Source organism: Argiope bruennichi, chromosome 5 (genome assembly GCF_947563725.1).
Source record: "Argiope bruennichi chromosome 5, qqArgBrue1.1, whole genome shotgun sequence".
In the NCBI taxonomy this organism is placed as follows: Eukaryota; Metazoa; Arthropoda; class Arachnida; order Araneae; family Araneidae; genus Argiope; species Argiope bruennichi.
In genome coordinates, this window is record NC_079155.1 from 24,785,260 (window position 1) to 24,804,713 (window position 19,454).

The following is a 19,454-nucleotide window of genomic DNA, read 5'->3' on the forward strand; positions in this document are numbered from 1 at the left end:
ATAACAAAAATATGCTTGATTTATTTTTTTGTATTGAAAAGTGCATATGGTAAATTTCATCAAAATTGGACAAAAACTATAGATTTGCAATGTATTTTCTAATATTTGATCATAATGAAACATTCCTACCTACTTTTCTTCAAGAAAACCCCCATAATGAAATATTATTTATGCAAAAGTAGTGGATAATATAATTGTACATATAAAAAGAATCGAGAATTTTCTTATTTACTGAAGTTTAATATTTAGAAATCAGATAACAAATGCTGAAAATAAAATGAGCTTTTAATTCCAAGAAAAAATATACAAATAATTTACAAGTGTCCCATATACAATTTTACAAAAAAATTATTTTAAATTAGTTGCTCTTAATTGATCTCCAGGTCTTTAGGAAAACATTTTCACAACTAGCAATAGTTGATGACTTCATCAAAAAGTCTTCTAATTTTTCTTGATACAAACATTTTAGAGCTGGTAAAAACAGAGGCAATACAGGAAGATCATGCAATCGAACCTATTAAGAGAACAAATTTTACTACTTTAGATATATTCATTTAAAGTTAACTCAAATCTGTTAGTGAGATTTGATTAATATGATATCATCAAATAAGAATAAATTAAATTAGGATTACCTTCATAAAATCAAACGCACACCCTACATTCCTATGTTCACATTCTTTAAACATTGGTACTTCTAAATATCGTTTACTGAAGTGAGTCATTATTGTATTTTCAGCGTTCATCTTTTCTGCAATATCTATCACTTGAGATGGTGTGCTAAATAGTAATAATAAAAGAGATATGTAATTAGCATTAAAAAATTAGCACATTTTACAGAACTATTTAATTTTTCCATATATATATATATATATATATGATTAAGGCATTTATGAACCCATTATAGACAAAATTTCAAATTCCATTTGAATAATTATAAACAATAAAATATGAATTTTTTCTGATTAATTTGGAAAATGTTAATTTTTTCTTACCAAGAACAAATATTAAGGTAAAGAATGTTTAAAAATAATAAGAGAGCTTGGAAGACAGGCAAAAGAGCTTCCATGAAGTGATGTGTTAAAGAACTAATAAAAAATAATAAATTCAGATTTTATGAATTTTATGTTCTGGATAAATAGAACTTTACGATTAAATATTTGCCACAATAGCTCTAAGCAAAATTTTATATGTACTTATAGATAAATTTAAAAGATCTATCTCTACAATTATAGATATTAATTATATCCTAAACTTAAAATTTTTCTCATCCAGAATTAAATTCATTAAAGTTCTTTAGATGAAGTTAAGAAACAAAATTCTCTCAAATTTAATATATACTAAAAAAAATAAAAATAGATGTAAATAAAAAAGATAAAAAAAATTCCAAATTATTTACCTGTGCTTTTTCAGTATAGCTTCGCTTATAAGATTATCTTCAACAGATGCTTCATGAATTAGTAAAGTGCAATTTTTACCTGTAAAATTATCTTTTTAAAAAAAAATAAAACTCTAATTTATTAATTTTTCTTAAAAAAATTAAGTTAATAGTTTATATCTTTTTTTAAGCTACATAATTTTTTTTAAAAACTTTTCAATGCACAGTGAGTGATGATTGAGTCACCACTGGTTACGATTAAGATTTAATACAATTAGAACCACAATTTTTTAAAGTTGCAGTGATATGAAAATTTCAGGAATGGAATACTAATTCAGGCATTAATCACATCACAGTTCAGAATTATGAAGTTTATCTAAAAAAAGCTTTTGAAGAAAAATAGCTCATTAAGAATATACATCCAATAAATTAAATCTTAGATAATTTCTAAGGACGTTTATCAGAAAAATAAGAATTGAATCATATTGTTTGCAAGTAATGAATTATATTGTTTCAATCATAAAAAAAGTCTTTATATCAATTATATAAAAATACTCGGTAATAACAGTTTGTTAATTGAAAACTGAGCATAATCAATTAACTAATTGAGCATAACAACTAGTAGACATAGAAATATCTTCTCAAAAGTTACTAAGCAATCACATTATATATTTCTCAGTAATGCATATCTGATACCACTAAATTGTACAACATTGTTATTAGGCTTCGCTATATGTTAGTGTTCTTTCTGTTACTTCTGAAAGTTTGTAACGAAGTTTTGAGATATAAAGTATATGAGATAAATTTTGACAGCAGTTCCAAACGTTTTACAAAACAAAAACATATTTTTAAAAAATTACTGAAAAAACTTAGACAATTTTTATTTTACTTTTTTCAGATGCAGATTAAGTGTACTGAAATCCTATTCAGTTTTAAAACATATCAAATTTTAGAAAACATTGAAATTAATCTAGTTTCTTCATAATCTTAATTATCCACACTCTTAAGGTTTACATTTGATACTAAAACTGAAAGAAATTCTATAGTTATGTACCAGCTTCAACTAGTTTTTGACAGGGAAGAGTATCACCAGAATAAACAATCTTCCATTCAGAGCCCTGCTGGAGAACAATTCCATATGCATCATTGCAATGCTGAACAGGAACTGTTAAAAGCTAAAAAAGGGGAAAAATACCTTTATAGTAAAAATGTCCTTTCAACAAATAAAAATGATAATTTATTTGAAAATGCTTAGATAATTTTTAATGATCAAATGTCCAAATAAAAGTAAGGTGAATTTCTAAATTTTCGTTTAGAAAAAAATATTATGAATATCATATTAGAGTAAAAAATACACAAAACATTATAAACTAATAAAAAAATTCCCTATTTAAGAAAAAGAAGAGAGAAAAAAAAAAGCATTTTTTTCTATTAAACTTATTATGATACCAAGCTGAAAATAAAAAGTGCATCACACTTGATACAAAATGAAAAGACTACGTAATAATGACCATCATGTGAAATAGTTAATATTTATACTGTAAACTTTTCATGCTATAATTAAATATGCCATATACAACTGCATAAAAAAGCTCCAAACACTGATAAATAATATAGATGATAGTCAATATTATAAAGAAAATATAATGGCCAAGAAAAGATAATAGTCACCATAGACAATAAAAAAAACTATAAAGTTAAAATTTTTCTAAGAGAAAAAAAAAACATGATGAGATGATATATACCTTAACGTCTTTCAAAAACGTAGACAACTGTAGGTGATCGTCATTTTCCGAAACCAAATTTTTACAGGAAAATATTCTAACAGAAAAAAAAAAAAAAAAAAAGGATAACTTACAAATGTTAATTAGCAAACATTAAATTAATTTTTTAATACTTGCATTAACTGATTAGCATTACAGAAAGCAATTTTTCATATGACATTTTTAATTACCTGACTTTTGAACTAAGTGGCTCATACATTTCACAGAATCTGTTTAACATCACTCGTACTTTAGAAGGCAGAATTAAAGCCATGCGTTGATATGGAATACCAGAATTTTCAAATGCTTCTATTCTTGATTTAATTATTTCAAAGAGACCCTAAAAACAGGCAGTTTTCAAAAGTTAGTAACCAATATATCACTATACAGTAAAAAAATACTTTTATATAGTAAAAGTGTTTACCATGTAATGGTCTGTATGTTTATGCGTAATAAATATACAAGATATTTTTTGAAGCACTCTATTAACATCACATTTTCCAAAATATCGAACGAGTTGCCTGAATGTACCTTCGCCACAGTCCAATAAAATACTGTTACTGGAACTGAAAATAGAAAAAATCATGAATATTAAAATTTTATAACATTTTAAAATGTTGCAATAATTTTTATACAATTTACTTCTACAAATTTTAATGTGAATTAATAAATAAGAGAGAACTACCAGATTTGAAGCAGTATTACAATTTTATTTCTTTAAGTATAGAACAATTACAATTATAACTTTTTTCTCTTATGCTTCAAAATATTTTTTTTGGTATAATATAAGGTTTCATATAAGGTTGAATAACAGTGAAAAATCTAATTTAAGTAGCTTTTTAAAAATTCAAAATATATTATTACCCTATTTTTTTAGTGTAAAATGGAATAATATATATAAAATTTTAATTTTATATTATTTACCTAAGCTTTACTAGGATAGCAGAAACATTTCGACAGGCAGTTGAAGTTGCTGAACTTGTTCCAAGAAATATAACCTCGGGATATTCACTACCTAAAACGATAATTTTTATAGCAAATATTTTTAACTCAAAACAGAATTTTATCCAGAAAATTAGATTAAAAGTATCAGAAAAATTAATATATGTCCTTCACAATCTCTTTTGAAAGATATTTATTGTAGAATTCTTAGCAAATGAAAATCAATTCAATAACAATGTAAACTTTAGAACTGAGGGGGAGAAAAAAAATCATTAACTGATTCAATTAACATTTCTAAAGTATTAGCTGAAGCAACTTTCTATATAATAATAATTGTTTTGAAATATATAAAAATCACTTCAGAAAAAAGAAAAGGAATTTTTTTTTCAACCTTTGACAAGCTTTTTCATAGAAATAAGAGATTTTAGCTTCGATAATTCGTTATTGAAGTCAGGTAAATCTGTAAGTGCCTTAAGACTTTCTTCGGAGTCATTCTTTACAACATTATCCCTGAAATGAAGTATTGCAGAGGAAAAATATAATTATTGTTCATATACAGAATAGTAAATTAATAATGCATTTTTCAAATAATTAACGAACAAATTAGTTAACAACATTTTATTGGAAATACAAGATTTAGTAATTTTCAAAAATTTTACAGTCAATATGGCAAACTATATTATTTTTAGTATTTGATAAATCAAACAAATAAATGTAAGTAATAAACAATATTTGATAAATTTTTATATTGGTTAAAATGCTCCAATTGTTATTCATATAGAAATAATGATTAACAGTCTCACTTTATAAGTTAAAAGCTACATTATTATGGAAGAAAATTAATTTACAATGATTCAAAATTTTATTGATTATGCAGGTTTAATCAAATGACAATTTTATCACTATACACATCACTACACTGGCATATTGTGATCACAATTCTTTTTACAGAAGGTATATATGTGTATGCATTTTATAAACTTAAATATTCATGGAACCGTTCCATTGTTAATTATAATTTATAAAATTATGATTAGATAATTCTAAAAAAAGTAGTTTGGATAAAGTAATCATGCACTTTCAGAAAAACTCACAACATATATCTACACTAAATAATCTAATATAATCTGCAAGAAGGCAAAAGCGAATATTGAGTTCAAAAATTTATATATATATATGTAAAAAAAGTAAAGTAAAAAAGTAAAAAAAAAAAAAAAAGTAAGTAAAAAAAAGTAAAAGTGAAAAGTAATAAAAAAAAAAGTAAAAGTAATGCAAGTATATTTTGAATGTGATAAAAGAAAAATGTTAAATTTAAGCATATGTCATGGAATTCCAACATTTTAATTATAGATTTTGAAATCACAAAGGACATTTAAAACAAAAATAAAAGTACTCAGATTATAGCAAATAACCATGCAAACCGATATCAAGATTTCCTATAGTTCAGGAATTTAGAATGATATCACAGAAAAAAAATACACCTAAAAAATTTATAAATATATTTTAACTATCCTATATAATCACATTTTAAAATCTTCTCGAATACAAACAACTATCACAATTATTTTTATGTTCCATATAATGAAAAAAAAAAAAAGTTTTGACAAGTTAATGATAATATTACCAATAGTAAAAAAAAAAAAAAAAAAAAAAAAGTTGAAATATAACATTTTTCAATTCATACACCCATTTCCTTGTCCATATTCTATGCTGTATCATAAACTAAAGAATTTTATGAAGGAAAGAGGCAATAAAATTCTTTAAAAACATTCTTACCAACTCAATTTTCTTTCAGGTCGAAGATATATTTGTAACATAAGAGGAGGATATATAAGTTCTGAAGAAACTTCTGAAGGCAATGGCTTTATCTGAAATGTTATAGAATTACAAAAAGGAATTAATTTTATGAAAGTAGAAATTAATAAAGGAATTAATTTTATGAAAGTAGAAATTAATAAAGGAATTAATTTTATGAAAGTAGAAATTAATAAAGGAAATACAAATATATTCAAAAAGACATTTATATTAAACTAGTGAAATATAAAAAATTAAGCTGTTTAATATATTTATGCAGCTGGATCCACACCTATCTTATAATAAAATCAAATGAAGCATATTAAATATCTAAGACAATTTATTAAATCAACAGACATCTTGAAAAAAAAAAGGAATACAGTTAAGGTTAAAAAATTACAAATTTACAATTTTTTTACACACCACAATTTATAATTGTTGATTAATATCAGATATATCTTAAATTTTTTTCATGCAGAACAAAATATATTTTAGACTTATTTTCAGAAAGCAATAATAATATTTACCTTTTCTTCGGGCAATAATTTAAAAATTTCAGGATGAAAGAGATGTAACAAATTCTGAGTTTGATGAATAGCTTCACTGCTTGCTGAAGGGTTAGATGAATTTAAAATATAATGCTGTACATTTTTATGAAACCTTTAGTTTAAGAAAAAGGGAGAGAAAAAATATTATTACAGATACTTATTTTGCATAGTTAATAAAATCACAAGGCTTTTAATATTATTCAGATGATTAATAAAAAGCAAGAAAAATTATATTAAAAATAAAGTCAAATTTATATGAAGATAGATTATACTTTGAAACTATTTCAGTACTGGAAAAACCAGTAAATTTTTCCAAAAATCGTTGAAACTCCTTATTTTTGATTAATACTAATGAAAGATGAGGATCGATACAAATAGACATAATAGATTTAATGACAATAATAAACTATTTTTAAAATAAGCTTTTAACTTCTTTAACATTCAATAAAAATAATTGATGCAGAAGGTTAAAAACTAAATGGAAAATTTTAAATTCTGTAAGTATACAAATTTAGTACAACTGTTTATTTAACAAAATCATCATTCATTAAATTTTTTATGCCTTTTCCAGATAAAACATTATAAACATAAAGAATCTTTGAAAATTCATACTTCTGAATCCATGCTTGGTATTTTTTCGATCTGATAATATGAGGAGGTGAAAAATGGAAGACATAAGTGATTTCATCAGCAACATTTGATTGATGTAATCTAAACTGTTTTTCATTCACAAATGAATCCAAAAAATCTTCTGATGGGCAATCCACAACTAACAAATAAAAACCAAGTAATTTACTAATTAAATACAATATATATATATATATATATATATCTTGTTTTATAATACATATAGCTATTACAAACAAATAATGTGGATTCATCATATTTTAAATATAAACTTTTAATACTGATTACAGCAGATGGCTCTAAAATTTTGAGAGTTTTATTGAAGAAATGCTAGTGGGGGAAGACAACAATATTATATTCATATATAATCTTCATATAACAAAAGTACTTTCAAAGAAATTTACTGTGGAAGTAATCTCAATTTACAGTAAGGTGGTCTTATAAAATCTCTCATACGGATGAATCATAAATATCATGGATGTTTTGTATATACCTCTGTATCCAAAATCTGCATATTAATAACATGAAACGCATGAAGGAGTATGATATTTTAATATGAATGCATATTAATTAATAATATTCCATCATGATATTTGGAAAGCACAAAATATAAAGAAAGAAATGAAATAATGTTCATAAATAATTTCATGTCAATAACTACAATAATGTGAACTGAAATGCCCACAATTGATAGCAATATTAGCTCTTATTATAGAAAGAACACTTTTAAAATTGGAAAAGCATGTCCAAAATTGTTTAGTTATGTACAAAATAGGATATATAACACATACTGAATTCAGAAACATATATGAATCTTTAGACAGAACTTTAGTCATACGGTAATGTAAAAAAAATAAAAAAAGAAAGAAAAAAGAAGATACTATCTTACTTTTGATTAAAAATTATGAAGGAAATAAGTTTAATATTTAAAAATTTTCCATCAAGCCTAACTACATAATTTTATTTTATAATATTCAGTCAATCTATAATCTAATTTTATAGGCTTACTTATGAGTTTTATTTAAAAGGGTACCTCATATATATATGAATATATGAATTATGAAACAATTATATATTATCATATTAATGAATTATGAAACAATTTGAACAAAAGTACATAAAGGATGCAAGATTTGTAGAGATGGAAATTAATGGATATTATAACAATATCAAACAAGTATAAAAATGCAGCAACACATCTTTATAACTGAATAACAATGATTTTTAAATTGTATTGCTCAATACTAAGTCCCTTATGTTGATTAAAAAATCCCTAGTATTTTATGATTTCTGTAGCAAACTAACATAAAATTCTAATTAAATTCTTCATTTTTTTCATCATTTTATTACATATTTATTGTAACTTCCCACTTGAAATGCATTTAGATCTAAATAACTGACAATCATCAATAATGAAATTGCAACAAAATAGTCCTTTTACAGAGGATTTTTTTTTCCTATCAGCAATACATAATTGTAAATTTGGGATTAAAATTATTATAAAGAAGGAATTCATTCATCTTATTTGATAAAAATAATTTACTTTGCAATTAATTTGATTATTTAATAAATAACAAATCAATTCATTATAGTTTGAAATAAGAAATTAAGTCATTTACGCTCTGGTTTCAGATAAAAATTTGGAAAGAATTTATGATTGTTGTTTTTTCAGCACTAAAAATTGATACATTATTATTTTAAAATAACACTAATAAACTGATTATGAATTTGAATTTTATTTTACAGATCTATATCATGTGATTAAAATAGTTATACAATTTTTCCCCTCTTGAAAATGTATAAGTTTATATATTATAATTCATAACTGTAAGGCATACATGATTGTATGCACCACTATTTAAACACATGCTCAGTGTTTACAAATGCTATAGTGAACACAATGAAAATATAGGAATTTGATCAATTATACTTAACAACATATTAAAATGTTACAATTCATTGAGTTTGCACAAATTTATTTACTTGGAACTAGACTGATAACATTTTTTTTTTAATCAACCAATCTGTAGCTACTCTCAAACCAGTGGCCTTCAGTGGAAATGTTTCACTAAACAAAGGTGTAAAATAACTTACTACACATTGATCTTAGACAAAAGGCCAAAAAGCGATGATAAAATAGTTTATTGTGGATATTTTAAAAATGATTATTTTGAGGGTAAGTATGATTTTCACAGCCAGAGAAAAGATAATACAATAAAGAATCAGCAAGATATTCAACATAAACAAACTAGTGTAGTTGTATGCAAGTCAACAAACTACATTGTTTTGGTCTACAATTGCTCACTCAACTAAGTTGAAATGAAATTTAAAGAACTGAAAGAGACAAACCTAAGCCATCTTTCTGAAATATTTTATATGCTATCAGTTTCAGGACATGAAGAGTCGAATAAGTTATTTTGCTTGTCTTGGTATTTTATTTTACTGAGACAATAGAACATGTAAAAATAAATTAATAAAATGTGTGTTTGAATGTGTGAGAGGATTTTGATTTGCTTAAAAAACAAATACTTCAAATACATATGATTATATATTATTTTGCAATGAAAAGATTAATATAATGAATATTTTTTAAACACATTAAAATATTACATATTATATTTGAATGATGATTAATTAAATACATGATGATTAATTCTCATAGAATTGCAGTTGCATTTTATTTTTTAGGATAAATATTTAAATTAAAAAAAAATTTCTGCACTTTAAAATCACAATGAATTAAAAAAAACACTTACTTAAAACTGTCATGGCAGGACAAGAGGCATCAAGAACATCTGCAGAACGAATCTATAAAATGTACAGATGAAGACATTTATTAAAATTTGAAATTTACAAGTATTGATAATTTTATCCTCACAAACATATTTATAAATGTTAGTAGCATAAATCTCCCTAATTAATATTTATGTATATCACACATGTATTATTCTATACTTCAAAGACAAAATTTTAATTTACTTTAAACAAATTATAAGTAAAAAGGCATAATAAATATAATAAATAAGGCAGTCAAAATAGCATTAATTTTTTATGATAATTTGCTCTTAATTTACACATTAAAGAACTTTTTGTTCAATATCTAAGAACACTTTTAAATTTTAACACTTATTCTTTAAAAAAATGTACATACAACAGTAATCTGTATATAAAATTTTCTAGGAATAATCATAAAATAATAATAATCTCTACAACTAATAAAAGTGAATGCATGCATGTGGGCATTTTACAGGTTAGACTGTTTGACTTACAGCTACCAAATTTGGCACCTACATACTTACAGAATGGGAATGTGCATAGCAGATTGCTCTTTGTGTAATTTTAATTAGTTAAAACTTAAGCTTAAATTTGGTTCTTTTCAGCAATAGTTTACAAAAATAAATTTGACACCATTTCAAAAAAATTATCTTTTCAAGTATACTCATTTAATAGTTACACAAATTTTTTCCAAAATTTAACAATCTTTCAAAAATATTTTTTGATTAACTGTACATTGCAGATCATTCATTGGAATCTGATTTGTCATTCATTTTTGGATAAGAATTGATTGGGCAAAGATGGAAGTGTGAGGTAGGGAAAGCTCTGGCATTTTTATCTGCTTAAACATCAGTTCAACACTCAATATTTAATAAAACTACATTGAACTTATATCATTAGTTATTTATATGTGTTAAATATGCAATAAACTTTGTTAAAACAATATAGACTACTTGGAGATAAAGTAGCCTTTAAAAAAATTACAATTTCTTTATAAATATTTTCTGCAGCAATGTTGATTTCTGAGTTAATAAAAATCTACTGATTTTGAATTAGTTTCATTCTCATTTCTAAAGGTAAAAAATGAAAGAAAGTCATATAATTGTAAAATATCAAAATACTTTGCAAATAAAACTTGAATATTGTCAACAACAACAACAACAATGATGATGATGAACTTACTATAATAATAATAACAATGAACTTACCATTCTGCCTGATGGCAAAACAACATCCTCACCATTTTTTAACTGTAAAAGATGAGGACCACTGAAAAGAAAACAATTATGGTTGTAATATAAGTTATTAGGAATGTAAAATTTAAAAAATAAAACATATATTCTATAGCAAAAAGACTTACATAGGAACACCAAGTTCAACACATTTTTCTATATTGAGATCACCAACCTTTTCAAATATCTAAAATTATAAGATTGAGTTAAATACGAATTTAAAAGAAAAAAAAATACATAATTATAATTAAAAAAAAAGAGATAACAAAGTTAACTATTTCAATAAAAAATGTACTGAATAGGAAATTCACATAGTTTTAGAGATTTTTTTTTTTTTACTTTTATAGCACTGATAATTCTTTACACTCCTACAATATTACAAACATGATTTAAATTTCTCTCCCCAATTAAAGTTTTATTAAATAAGAATTTTATTATTCATTCCTATTTTACTTTAAAAATCCGCTACTATTTCAAAAGTTATGAAACTTAGCTGCCAAATTTGTATTATTAATTTAAATATCCCAATAATTTTTAATTTAAAAATTTACAATCAATAATTACAATGGGTGAACAAATATTCAAAAATTCAGCTTTCAAAGCATAAAATTGAAATACTCCAATGAGATGACTAAGATACACAAACTTAATAGCACCAAGTCTTCATGCAATAAATTAATTTCTACAATTTAATCTGTACTAATTAAATGCATCATTTTTGAATCATCAATTATTTTTGATGATTCAATTTAGTTAGTTTATCAGATGTAGACTCAATTAACATTTAATGGTTTTTACTTATCTTCAAAAATAAACAAGATTTTATGAAAATAATAATTTAAAATTTCCCAGAAAATCTAATTTTGATGGCAATTATATATCAGAAAAATATAAGAGAAAAACCCAGAGTATTCCAAAAATTGAATTTTTTTGGAATAGCTTACTTCAAACATTGAGAAAAAAATCATTAGCTTTTAAAGCAGAAGAGTTGTATAAAAAATTACATGCAAATTTAATTTCAAAATTTGATACTTACTTTGCATACATAAGAATAACAAATATCAGGATTACCTAAATAAAAAAAATAGAAAAAAATCATTTTGAATAAAATTATTAACCTAGTAAAATGAAAGAACAATAATATCAGTTATAATAGAAAACAAATAAGAAGTGATCTCCTTAATACTTTCTTGCACTCCCTCTAATAAAGATCATATTGGATCTTGGGTAAGGTTGTTAATGTTGTGCATGGTATTGATGAACAATAGTTATGAAATACAGGTCTTTGGCATGAATCTAACATTTTAATTCGATCTATTATGCCTTTTTTCTGATCAATGAAATCAAAGTCTGACATGGAACTACAGTTGTACAGTTGTGAAATCTGGTATGAGATAACATACCAGATTTCACTGATTAAAGCATTGTTTTAACGAATTATTTCATTTACATGCATGTAAAAGTGCAAAGTAATAGTACAAAGTACATGTAAAAGTACAAAGTGCATGCATGTAAAAAGTACAAAGATGGAAAACTTTCAAATAGATTTGGTTTGCAATTTGATAAGAAACTACAATTTAGATGCAAACTTGTATAGCTTGTATAGCAAGTTTTATCTACTTAGCTTTTTATGTTTTGTAGTCATCAAGTTTATTTGTAATCAGATAGTTAGACAGACAGACTTCCTCTGAATGGATTTTGTCCAAAATTTGATGAAAATTGCAAATTTAGTTTAATGTCCAAATACTACATTTCTTCCATTTGGCTCAAAGCGTTTTTGACTTAGCATGTTCACAGATAGATGGCCAGATCATAATGCCATTAAATTTTTTTTTTTTTTTAAATTCAGGGAGGTCTGAAATGTGGAGATTGACAAAATCTTGAGTTTAATTTTTTTGACACTTGCAAAACTTTCCTTATATTTCATATATCAAAAAGCAAAAAGAGTTTTAAAATGCATGTTAGTTTAAAAAGTAAATAAATTCCTATCTTCTTTTAAAACACAATATTTCAATTGATTTAAAATTTATATATCAAAATAATTTACCACTAGGTTTTATTGAATCTGATCAATTAAATTTGTAAAGATTATTTTATAGCCACAGTTTAACTTTATTTCAAGTTAAATATTTAAATTGAAGAATATGGTAGATACTCGGCATATTTTGAAATAGAAATATTTTTTTTTCTTTAATATACAAAGATAAATTGATATTTATAATTAGCATTTAAAAGTTATTAACATTATAATTACTTATTTGATGAATAAGGAAATGTCTAAAGATATATTTATTGTAAATCTAAAAAGCTATAAATAAAAATTTCAGAACATACCTTTAAAACGTGAATTCAAAATTTTAATTGGAATGGCTCTAATTTCCATGTTTTCATCAACATATTGTGATTTTTTACCTAAAATGTAATAAAATTTATTAGTAGCAATAAGATTCCAGCTATTCCCTATAAGCTAAAAAATTAATAATACTTACGTAATAAAGTTCTTTTATATGAAGTAATGACATCAATAAAGTATTCCTACATGAAAATGAAATACACAAATTTTGAAAGAGGAAATGACAAATGTGCAATAAAACAATCCTAAAAATGTCTATGCATTTGTATTAAACAAAAAATTATGTTTTAACATTTAAAATATGATTTGATAAAATTTTTAAAATACCATTTTAAAACAGAGATTCTAATAGATAAATAGAGAGTGCTTTTAACTTTCCAAATTACTAAAGTTTAAGGACTGAAATTTATTTTTGAACACCTATGAAGCTACCAATTCTAATCTCACATTGCCAATAATCCCAAATATAATATGAAGAAAATAAAAGTTTAGTTTAACCCTTATTGTGGCAAGATTGCTTTTTTGAAGAAAAGCAATTTTTATTTTTTAAATTATATTATATTATAATATTATATTTATTTTATATTATAGTATATTTTTATAAAGTTGTATGTATGGTATACTATACAAAATGAACATAAGAATTAATTCTTGTATAGAAATTAAAAAAAAAAAAAAGAAGCTAAGCTCCATGACCCACTAGTCACAATAAATGAGCAAAAATTAGCAACATGGCAATTGCAGAAAAAATCAGATTTGTTCCTTATTATAAGTGAAGTTTTCATAGTTTTATGGTATCAATATCAACTTGTTTTACAGATGGAAAAACTCAGCCAATATAGTAACTACATTGTTAAATGTGTCATTTTCTTTACTTTTCTCACTCTCTATCTCTTTATCTTCTCTTTCTTAAAGTGGGTAGGAGAACTGCATTTGTCAATTTTTAAATAATGATCGAGTGATTCAGAATTTTGCAAAATATTGATGATAAGTCATTTATTTAGCATAAAATTTGAGATATTATCAAGATATATTTTTGATTACAGATAATAAAAAAAAATGTTTTCTCTATTATCTATTTGTAGTTTCATAAATGTTGCTCTACCAGATTAAGATTATAAGTTTTAATAATTTAATACAAATACACCCAGATTGAAAGAAAAAATAATGGATCACTTAGCATAGTTGCAAAATGGTTTTATACTTACAACACCAGGAGGTCCATAAATTGTCATTTTAGGAACACCAAATGTATCATTTCCAAGATAAATATCTAAATAAAATTTTAAAAATTGCTAGTAAAAAATTCAATATTATAAGAAATTTAATACTGTAATAATAATATATAAGTACATAGTATTTATAAAAGTACACCTCAGAGTTTGTGATTTAACAACTATTTGAAAAAATGAAAACATGGCACTGAATAAAATAAATAATACTGAATAAAATAAAGCATTATGATTTCACTTCATAGATGAAGCAAAGGTGAGTTTGCAGGAGGGGGAAAAAAAAAATCACTTCAGTGAGTTTTTTCTTGAATTTTATATGATACCATTAAATTTACATATTTTTGAATTTCATTAAAAGTCTACAATTAAAAGTTAAGCATGAAATTTTAAAGTTGTTTTCTCTTTTCTGTTTTTATTGATGTATTATATATTAACAATAACATATAAACATATCATATTAAGTATAATTTATTCATTACTTTAAATTTTCCCCTATTATTTTACTATAGTTACAGCAGCTGTGATCACCATCCTACATTATTAATTTTCTAGTATATGAATAATTGCTTTCGTATATAAATATCCTATTTAGAAGCTATATGATGAAGTTTTGACATAGATATCAATATTTTAAGATATAGAAATCAATATCATCAGATTACAAGAATGGCACATGAGCCAAAATATTAATTTCCAGCCTTTTACTCAAAATTAATGTAAGATTGCAGGATAGATTTATGGTGGTTTTAAATTTACAATCCTCCTATCATGAAGTAAAAACTTTACCAACAGACCACTGTTGGCTTATTACAAGACTTACTTTAGTCTTTTTAATTACTTTAGTAAACAGAATGTAAATAATTTAGATCTAAATGAATTTTTATTATTTAAAAAGTAATAAATAATGTTCATGTAAACTAAAAGTAGTATCAATTGGATTTTGAAAAAAAAAAAAAAAAAAAACCTTTTATATAGCTTTACTTTTAAACAAAATAAAATAATTATCAATTCATATAGAAACTTACCAGGTAATCCACTTACGTTTCTCCAAATATTTTGAGTAATAAAAACATGTCTTATTTGTAGAGTGTTTACTCTAAAGAAAAAAAAAACTATAAATATGATAATAACCAACAGGAAAAAAACCCAGGTAGCAAAAAATTTTTTTTTTTTTTAAAAAAAAGCCTTTAAATTTTAAGAGACTTGTATAAAATGTATTTAAAAAGTTAAATAAAAGAATAGTATAATAATTCTGAATATTACTTCATAGTACAGAAATATAAAAAGGTATATCTCTGAACACAGGATACAGGATGATATTACAGGATAATGAAAAGCAATATACTTAAAATAATAATTAAATGCTATAGAATGAATAAAATTATGAAAAATTTACTTACTCATATTCTTGGCAGATCCTTCCAACACCTTCTCCACAATTAAATAGAAAACTAAAAAAATCATAGAGTAAAAAGAGATTATTTAACAATTTTATATGGAAGAGAATTAATTACACTGAATAAGGATTTTTATAAATTAAAACTCAAGAGATATTTATCACATTAATTAAGTTTTGAGTGGGAAAAAAGTTTTTCCTTAAACAGATAGGTATTTTTTTCTGATTACATTTTCTACGAAATATTTATTTCATTTAAAGATTTTATCAATAGTTCCTTTTTGCCCCAAAGCAATTTTATTTATGAAAAAAAAATCACTTCTTAAAAATAATGATTAAAAGATCATTACAAAAAAAACTTATGACTAGCAAGCAAAATAAAACCTTTTTAAAAACTCTTTAAAACTTTACTATCTTGGATGGCTTCAAAAAATGGGAACAAATGGTTTTTAGAATTGCAATAAAAAAATTGATAAAGGTATATTTGGCAGAAAAAAAAAGCCACAAAAATTGAACATTGTTTTTAAGTCAGGCCAAAAATAGTTCTTAATTGCATTATTTATTAGTTTATTAAAATACAAATATTTTCCCCACAGTTTTTTTTAGCCTATAATTTATAGAGTATTAGTGTGCTAACTACATTCCAGCAATTTATAGTAAAAAAAAAATGTTGATGATGTCATGTTTATCACAACAAGCAATTAATTGCCGAATATGTTAGTCTGTAAACCATATTTACAGTTCACCAATTTTACATCAACGCAGTGAAGTCAAAAACTGGTAATTGTATGCAGTTAATACATATTACCATTTATAATAATAAATAATATATAATTCAATCATCAAATTTTTCTCAAATTCAAACTATTTGCATGGAGTTAAAATTTCTTTAAATTAACTACTAAATTGAGTTTAGAAAATATTAAAGCAAGGCATTGCCATCGAGGAAATATAGGTGCATACAAAATTTTAGAACACTAGCCCATCATGAAGTAAGACTAAAACCGATAACAAAAGTTTATATTTATAAACATGGAATTAAGTCAAGTTAAGGAGAAATGTGTTGAAAGAAGAAAAAAGGGAAAAATATGATACTGACAAAGAATGATAAATTTTAATTTGTTTATTTGCGTATGATTAAAGCAGTATATTACAGTGTTCTATGCATTGCAAATTAGCATTCTTAGTACAGAAATATTTAATAGTAAATTAATTCATCAAGAAATAATCGTGGCGAAAATTACCCTTTAAATTCCGTAAATATTCCTATGCATTTGGGCTGACCAAATGCTCCATTTCCTAATATAGTGATGCATATTCGACTAGCAATTTTGGAATCATTTTCTAATTCATTTTTAAAGTATGATTTCTTTTTGAAAGGATTAAATTCCTTTTTATCATCACAGCGTACAACATCACTAATATATCTTATGTGGAATCGTGAATAACAGTATCTTAAGTTTTTATTTAAGAACGCTGCTTTCAAAACAGATGACATAGTTTTCGACATTTTATTATTTTTTTTCGTTTATGGAGAAGAGAACGTAAAATTCGAAACTTCAACACATGACTTTCACTCAATATTCGCGCTATGTTTGTAAACAAAGTAATATGTAACGTACTAGAAGTTGAAGTTTATAGTCTTGTGAGCAACTTCTATAGTTGCATCTCTAGCAATTGAAATCTTGAATATATTAAAAAAAAAAAATCTTTAGAATGCTTAAGAAAAATTGATGCCTTTTCTTTATTCAAAAAAATTCAAATATCGCTCTTTTATCATAATGAATTGTCTCATTCTGCATTTCATATGTAAAAAAAAAAAAAAAATGTAATGGTTGCTGCATTTTTGATTTAGAAGCCAGGGAACAACACATCACTATATTTTGATTTTACGGCACGCACGTGTTTAAATTTATTCCAAATCAAATTGAATAATGTGCTCTTTCTAAAAAATAAAATTGAAATAGTTTTGTTTTTAAATATCATACTTACATTTTAAATGAATGTAATTTTTATACTTTAATTAAACTTGTTTTCAACTTTTCATTTAAAGGTAAATGCTTATTATTTGTGATTGTTTATATTTGAATGTTAAATTATTTATATTTTCAAGAACGGACAGAAGTTTTACTTACCAAATAAATATATTTTTCTTTTACTAAAGTATAAATTTTTTTAATGTGAAAAATTAACGCCATTTTTTATGAATTTATTTAAGTAATTTTTAAAATTATAATTTAAACTATTAAAGAATATTGGGTCTTTTATATCCTAAAATCCAAGGCTCAAAAGCCTTGAGCAATTTTTTTATAAAATAATATTCCTGTATTTAGTTTAAAATTTTTTCTACAGTTGCATTTTACTCACTAAAAAAAAAATCTATTTATAAATTTTATTTTGTTGAAATAATTATATCCCAGAATTACAATTCATATCAGGATCAATAGGTTCAATTCAACCCACACACATACACATCAAATGCACCTAACCCTTTCAATTTTGAAATCAATTGCACATCAAACAAAAGAAAGGACATTACAAAATAATGCACAATTATTTGTGTGCAACTTCGGATGAAATCACTCTATTTGATAATATGGGGAAGTTGGTTATAGGAATTTTTATTTGGCAATTGTATCTAAATCTGCAATAATTTGTCAGTGTGGTGAAAAAAATAATAAGATTTTGAGTTATTAGTATTCCTTTTTGATAAAGTCTATTGCCTATGTGACATATTGAGATATTTAAAAATTAATCTAGCTTTTAATCTTCTCTCTACTAATCAAGTCATTCAACTTCTATACTAATTAGGCATTTTGAGACTTTTTTTTCCTTTTCTTTAAAGATGAAGAATTAAAAATGTAAAGCAAAGGCATCCTCTGTGATAATTTGCTTTAAATCCTGTGACCCTTGTTTTAAACAGAAATTGGTTCCAAAATGTATGTAAATATAGAACTTTCATGGCCAAGTTTGACCAGCTTAGTAATGAAAAGGTCTATATAATTATATTTGTGTAATATTTAATGTGCAGTCATCCTTGCTCATAAAATTATTTCATATAATTTAGACTACATTACTTCTTCTTTTGTTTAAAATGTTTTGAGTCGAGAGTGATCAAAAATATTATCTCTTAGATTCTAAGGTAAAAATTAAGATTATATGCTTGGATCTTTTTTAATTATATTGTCTGTGCTTGGCATGTATTATAAAAAAAATCAATTTAATTCTTGAATGGCATATTGAGATATATAAATCGATTTAAAATGCATGTCTTTTAATTTTATTTTCAGTTTAATTTTAAAATGTAAATAAATTTTGTTAAATATCTAAGACTGATTTTAAAAAAATATATAAATTTTCAATTTACTGTTTAATTTGTGATATTATTAAATTTAATAAAAGCCTTAGTTTTTTTCA

The 19,454-nt window shown here is 23.9% G+C and overlaps 2 protein-coding genes across 2 annotated transcripts in view; one reads left to right on the forward strand and one right to left on the reverse strand.

Annotated features, from left to right (window-relative positions):
* Positions 1-289: 289 nt before the first annotated feature.
* On the reverse strand, positions 290-17,649 carry LOC129968900 (zinc phosphodiesterase ELAC protein 2-like). Its single transcript, XM_056083235.1, has 22 exons — positions 17,282-17,649; positions 16,042-16,092; positions 15,667-15,737; positions 14,618-14,682; positions 13,546-13,591; positions 13,391-13,468; positions 12,093-12,127; positions 11,185-11,243; positions 11,033-11,093; positions 9,806-9,857; positions 7,035-7,191; positions 6,402-6,534; positions 5,857-5,948; positions 4,472-4,590; positions 4,063-4,153; positions 3,563-3,704; positions 3,330-3,478; positions 3,121-3,196; positions 2,430-2,550; positions 1,397-1,475; positions 633-777; positions 290-514 (listed from the first exon to the last, which is right to left on the reverse strand). The coding sequence occupies exons 1-22, from the start codon at positions 17,545-17,547 to the stop codon at positions 359-361; spliced, it is 2,244 nt and encodes a 747-aa protein (XP_055939210.1). The 5' UTR covers positions 17,548-17,649; the 3' UTR covers positions 290-358.
* Positions 17,650-17,925: 276 nt separating this feature from the next.
* Positions 17,926-19,454, forward strand: part of LOC129969411 (uncharacterized) — a 31,503-nt gene continuing 29,974 nt past the window's right edge. The window contains exon 1 of the mRNA XM_056083975.1: positions 17,926-18,090. The gene's annotated coding sequence lies outside the window, so the exon portion shown is untranslated. The remainder of the gene's footprint in view (positions 18,091-19,454) is intronic.